This window comes from Psittacula echo (genome assembly GCF_963264785.1).
Source record: "Psittacula echo genome assembly, chromosome: 6".
NCBI lineage: Eukaryota > Metazoa > Chordata > Aves > Psittaciformes > Psittacidae > Psittacula > Psittacula echo.
Genome location: NC_137743.1, coordinates 46,574,608 through 46,581,139, shown reverse-complemented (window position 1 = coordinate 46,581,139; position 6,532 = coordinate 46,574,608). Strand labels below are relative to the sequence as shown.

Genomic DNA, 6,532 nt, shown 5'->3' with positions numbered 1-6,532 from the left:
TGATTTTGAAAACCACAATGTTTATTGTTACAAATCCAGGTAAACCACATTTCTTGCTCAAAGCTGTCTCAACAGGGAAGTAAAAGAAACATTTGTTCCCTGGTTTTTATCATGTGAACTTCTGTACACTTCATTTGCAAAGTACCTCCTTACCCTTTACAGCAAAGCAGGGCACCGCTTTAATATGCAGCATGCTAGTGGGTGTCTTTTAGTGGTGGTGGAGGAGACAGTATCAGTCTGTCCAAGCAGTAGATGTGCACCCTCACTCTCTTCCTGTTGCTGTATTCCTTGCAGGTTTGTTACTGATCCCATCTTAAGAGGGCATTGTCTGTCCCATTGTCTTCCAGCTCTTGGAGACAAACAGGTCCCGGCTCTTAGCAATGGTCACTAAGAGACGTCCCACGTAGTAACCATTCACCTGGCCTACACCATCATTCCTGCCCATTGAAAGCAGAAACGTTAGCGACCCTGGAAAGAAGATGTAGAGGTTTAAGTTAAGCAGTTCCAAACCTAAGTATCAAGCCCTACTGCATGTAGGTGTTTCACTCGTCCAGACCCTCCCTTCTTACCCACACTTACTGCTAAGCATAGGACTCGTGCTGCATGACAAGGGAAGAGGCCAAAGGAGAACTACTTACAACTCTCTCCTTTTTACGATCTGCTTTACCTCTCAGTAATGGAATTGCTGAAGGATTGGGCTGTATTTGTACATGCATCAGGGGAATGATTTTTTTCTCCCAAGAGGAAGTCCAAGACATAGACAACAAAATGTTAGAAAGAAATTTAAACAGGCAGAGCAGCCTTTAAAAACCAAACTGCTGTCCAGACACCCATGTGGAACAGCTTTCAACATAATTACGGTAAGTATTTACATCAGTTGCTTATTAATGAAACCCCTTACCTAGCGAGATTTTTGAGACTAGATTGTTCAGTTTGTCTGCTGTATAGTTTAAGGGGAGAAAGGAGGAGAAAGTAAAGTCATCTCCTTGTTCCTAGGATTCAACTGAACAGTAAGCAATTTAAAGAAAAGGAAGTGAATTTGGTGAATAGCAGACACCCACCAGTAGATTTGTCAGGAAGACAGTGAAGAAAGGACTTGTAGTGGTAGACTGACACAGGTAATTAACATCTAGAGTGTCTTTGGCAAGAACTAAGATGAAGCCTGTGATTTAAGCTTATATAGTCAACTCCAGTCATGAGTTCCTTCACCCCTAATCAGTGTCACATGCAAGTTCTGATGTGTACATGTTAAACAGCTGTTCCCTGCATAAAACCAGCCCTAGATCTAAGGCAGGTGCTAGGAGATAATCTTACCTGGTTTGTAGGTTTTAAGAGGCTTATGTGTCAGGCTGTTGATGATATTTGTCACTGTGACGTTGGCATGGAGCCCAGCATGGTAAGCCATCTTTGGTTCATTCAGATCTGCACAGTCTCCAATGGCATAGATGTTCTCATAGCCTTCCACCTGGAGGTGCTTGTTGACTTTCAAAGCACCATTACTTGCCATTTTGTCCCCTGTTTTGCCAAACAGCAAATTTTCAGAAGGAGCTTTGCATTGCTTGTGGCCCGAGACCCCAAAATGCTGATGATGTTATCAAACATGTCATTAACTCAAAGCAAGGAACTGTAAGTTTCTGATGGTCACATTTCACAGTTAAGTATTTAATGTGATGTTGGAGCATTTGCTGTATCATGGGATAACCGCTGCAAGTTGTATACAGTTGATTGCTAACCTCACAGTACTCAACTACAAGACACTGAAGAACTGTGTTGCTTCTCCCCACCCGATGTTTTTTTCACTTACCAAATGCAGCAGAATATGCTGAAGAGTTAATCTTTATACCCGTGCACATAACCACCATGTCAGTAACCACCTCAGTGCCCTTTTCTGTCCTTACTATCATGTCCTTCTGGAACTGGTTTGTTGTGAGATCTTCCACATTGCTGACCCTTTCACCTGTTGCAATAGAGAGCCCTGGGTCACAAACCTGTACTAGGCTGCTGTTGCCAGCTAACCCGGAGATATCTGGCGAAACAGGAATTCAGGAGAGCCACGCTTAGTCAAAAAAGTCAGAAGACATCAGAAGGAGATGCTCTGGCTAAAGAATAGCAGCTTATAAAGCTTCAAAGTCTAAGTACATACTTAATAAGAGGCGCACTCCTTTTCTGAGAAGAATCAATTTCACCTCCTGACGGACACTAGCTAGCAGCTCCACATCAGCTAGTGCAATTTTTGAGTGAATGAGGGTGACCTGTTGGGGACAAAACAGCAAACAGGTGGACACAAAGATGGAACATGGGGTACGAGGTGGGGAGCAGATACAGCTAAGCTTCTTTCCACCCTGCTTTATGCCTAAGGAGAGTGAGCTGGTGAAAGGTATCTAGTCCCGGTAACTGTGGTGGCAGGCTATAGGATCCTCTCAGAAGAGGAGGCAGTAGGGCTGAAGGCTGCCATTGCATGGAAACTGCTGATTTGCAGTGGTCTCAGGTACCTCAGCAGGACTATTACAGAAAAACAGTCTTTGAAACCAGGATGAAGTTAATCGTGACTAATATGCTACTACCTCTTTGTCTGGGTACTCTGTTTTGATCTCTGCAGCCATCTCTACTCCAGCAGCACCACCTCCCACTACCAGGATGCGCTCAGATTTCTCGATCTGGAAGTAAAGAGGAAACTTGTGTTATAAAAGAACTGCTCAGTGCAGGAAGTCAGATACCTTCAGCTAGTCTGTGAATAGACCTTCTGAGATACAGTGCTGGCCCAAGAGCAATAAACCACCTAGTTCATTAAGAGGAAACAAACAATGAGAACCCCGTGCACTCCTCCTGTGTACACTGTAACACTGTTGAGCATTTCAGGTTTCCCCTGTGCAGACAGTTCCTCTTCCCCTGGGGCATGAAGAATGCTAGACAAGCTCCTTGTCCTGGCCTTTCCCTAAAGGTAGTGCAGTCTCTTGTGCTTGGACACAGATGGCTCCAGATGCCCATGGTGGTTGTCCAGGACAGGAGAGCTGAACAAGGGCAGGCAACACTTCCTGTGAGTAAGTTGATTCCTCACCTCTTTAACCATGTCTTCATAGGTCTGGATGGCACTTTCCGTATCAATGACTTTGTTGAACTTCCCAGGGAATGGCCCATCACTGCCTGTTGCAAGAATGAGATGGGAGTAGTGAAGCTCCTGAGAGGGCAGAAGATGGAAGAGGATGTTAAGACTTCATAAAAACAGAGCATAGAACACAGTTGTTGCCTCCTAGGTACTATTCACTCATTCCCTCTCCTCCAGCCCTTGCTGATAACTAGGAAAGCATTCACCAGTGTTAGAAAGTGACCTGATCCAAGTGACACCAAGTAACTGCCTGCCTCGGGGTCTGAGAGAAGCACTGTTCTTCAAGTTAAGCTGAGACCTTTTAAAGACACTACCGTAAGTTTACAGGAAATGATCTGATATTTGTGCTGGACACTGAAGCTACCATCACAGCTGGCTCTATAGAGACTTAACTTCTCTCCTCCACCCTCTTCTGTACAGAGATAAAGTGCTCTGGCTGAAAAGTTAGCAGAGCTGCTGCCCTTGTTTCTTCCTGCAGTTAGATAAGGATCTGAGCTCTAGGGTTAATTGCTGAGCTCTAAATCCAGCTCTAAGAGTAAAAGCTCATCTGAGCACTAGATGGGGTGATTTATTTGCTGCACAACCACATCCCAACACAGCTCTAGGCCACTTAAGCATGGTTAGGAGGGATGGTGCCATTCAGCACCTGTGGGTAAGATGGTCTCTTGCCAAGCTCTTCAGGGTAATTAAGTGCTACAGTCTTTCCCAACACTGCCTCTTGGTTTTAGAGGAGATTGCTGGGGGTCTGCTTCTCTCTAGGGCGGCCCTCCATAGAAGCAGGTCATTGGTTTTATTCCTCTCTACCTCCTGGAGTTACAGGGCCAGTATGAGCATTTGCATATTTATCCATAGATGGGAGAAACCTAGAGGAAAGCAATCAGTGCCTTCCCTGAGGGCTTGGGTTGTGGCTTGTTTGGGGCAGGTATTTCAGCCAAGCTTCAGGTTACATCAGAACAGGAATCCTCTATGTGTGTGAGCCCAGGGTAACTGGATTGGTCCAGGGTTTGTGGGCTCAGCTGGCCTGCACTGCAGGAGATACGGGGTGTTTGCCACAACTGGATAGCATTCCCAGCTCTCATCCAACTCAAGGGCAAGAGTCCAGTTTTGTTTTACCGGACCACAATTCTGTTCTGCACAAGCACACACCTTCCTCTGGCAGATGAGGGTTACACTCGTCCTCCTGCTCAGAGACACATTTTCTGTAGGTGCCCTGTGGTCCTGCTCGTTTCTCTTTCCCTTGAGGACTCCAGCCATGGGCAGCAGTCTGAAACCTAAATTCCAAGTCACTTCTCCAAACAGACATCACCAGTCGAAACCAACATAGCCTAGATTTGGAGTACTGCAGTCTCACAGCCATGACACAGCTGAAGAAAAACCCTAAGGAGGGGAGATTCACAACATAGCCTCCTGAAGACTGACTCACCACATCAGCAGGTGACCCCATAATGCAGCCAAGTTACTCATTGCAAGTTATTACACCACCCACCTCGCCATCACTGAGCAAGACTTGCTGCCTCTCTGGGTCTATGCCAACAACTTTGCCTTGTCGGAAGCTGTCCCCAAAGGTGACAGAGTAGGAGATAAAAGTCTTCTTGGCAAATCCTGTGGTAAGAAGAGAGAACAAGAGATCTCCCTCTGTGGAGACTAACAGACCCCTCTTCCCTTCTCCTCTCATGTCATCCTTACCGAGACAAAAGCATTGTATGCACCTGGGACCACAAGCTAGGCTTCTGCCATGCATTATCTCTGCCCAACAATAGCTTTACGGTCTTTGTCTTGGTTTTGACAAGATCAGCTCTTCAGACGCCCCATGACACCCTTGGCTAGATAGATTGCTTTGTCTCTGCTCCCCGTACAGAATTTCCTGTACTGATTTGCCTGGTCTGGGGCATTCCAGGCAGGATGTCAGTGTCTTTTTGTCACATTATCTGCCCCTCAGACCAAGCTTTTGAGAACTTTTGATGCTTGTTCCCAGCCTTGAACATGAGATTTTCTCCTCCTGAATCCCCAGCGACTGGAGTTAACGGTGTTAGCACAGCCTCCCAAGTGTGACCCCAGACAAGTCTGAGCAGCTCACAGAGTTTTACCATCTAGGGCCATTCATTCACCCCTTCCAACTGCTGCTTAGTTTTAGCTTAGTCATCTTCTAAACCCTTGAAATAATAAACAGGGACAATCTGAGTATTTTTTTGCTCGGGTTTCCCAGCAGACATGCAATTAGCTTAACAGTGACGGTCTGTGGGTCCTCCTAGAGCCAGGTACTTGTTTTCCAGACAGAAAACATCAACTCTTCCACCAGCAATAGGGTGGCAGAAGCACTTTCAGTACACTGTGCCTCGTTACTCCCAGAGTTCCCCCTAGCTGCTGCAGTCACTGGTGGGGGTAAGAGCAATGACCCACTGGGACCCTCGGAGGGGAAAGGTCGTGAGAATGAGCTAAGCCCTTACCGCTCTCCACGGCAGCACGGAGGGCAGCCACGTTGTGATGGAAAGCATCTCTCACGTCCACCAGCACGAAGGGGACCGCCCAGGACTTGAGCAGGCTGGCGGCCGCCGTGCCGCCGAACCCACCCCCGACCACCACCACCCGCACGGAGTCGTCCACGGACAAGCGAGATCCCATCGCGCCGCGCCGGGGGGCTGGGGAGGCCGGGCCAGCAGGGGCAGAGAGTGCTCGGGTCGGCCCGATACGACGCAAGTCCTGCCCCCAACGGCAGCGGGAGCGCTATGGCTGCGCACCCGCCTCCCCCTGCCGCGGGCGGAGTCTCGTTTGCCGGCTCATACGCTGCGGTTGCAGCCGTACGAGCGGTCGGGAGGGACTGGGCGTTTCGAGGTCTGGGTGCAGCTCGCAGACCTTGGCCCTTCCGGGCAGCAGGTTAGTGCTTCCTGCCAGGGTGCAAAGTCCCAGGTACAGGGTGTTTCACTTTTCACCTTCGGTAAGCTCCCCCCATGCATCCTCTGCGTGAGAAGAGGGCTGTAAGGATTTTTCTTACACACCGAGGGTTGTGTTTTAAGGGTGATGGGCAAATACCTGGAGACCAGGGAAACTGTACCAGCTGAGCCAGCCAGTTCAGGGACCACAGCTGCATCTTGGCAGTGGGTAAGGATGCTGTCTGAGACAACAAATCCTTCAAACAAACAAAATCCTTCAGCTGAGGATGTGGTCAGTCCTGCCAAACCCCAGCATTAAAAAGGCATGAGCTCATCTTTAAACAAAACCAAACAGAAAAAACGATTTTGTTTTGGAAAGTTCACATGGCTTTGTCTAGCTGCCTTGGCTTGTCCTTTGTCAGCTATGCATGTCGGCTAAGTGCATGCTCCCTCTTTTTGGGGCATGGCTGCGGGCTGGCAGCAGAGGGGTGCCCTGCCCCTGCCCTTTTGGGGAAGAGTTCATGTTTTGTGGCTCTCAGTGACTTGAGAGGCTAGT

General features: G+C 48.2%; 1 protein-coding gene across 1 annotated transcript; it reads right to left on the bottom strand.

The window, feature by feature from the left end:
* Nucleotides 1–313: 313 nt before the first annotated feature.
* Nucleotides 314–5,728, bottom strand: AIFM2 (AIF family member 2; the record flags this gene model as incomplete). Its single annotated transcript, XM_080620909.1, has 8 exons — nt 314–468; nt 1,315–1,515; nt 1,805–1,957; nt 2,144–2,252; nt 2,565–2,657; nt 3,059–3,178; nt 4,593–4,708; nt 5,554–5,728. The coding sequence occupies 8 exons, from the start codon at nt 5,726–5,728 to the stop codon at nt 314–316; spliced, it is 1,122 nt and encodes a 373-aa protein (XP_080477035.1).
* Between the last annotated feature and the right edge of the window lie 804 nt (nt 5,729–6,532).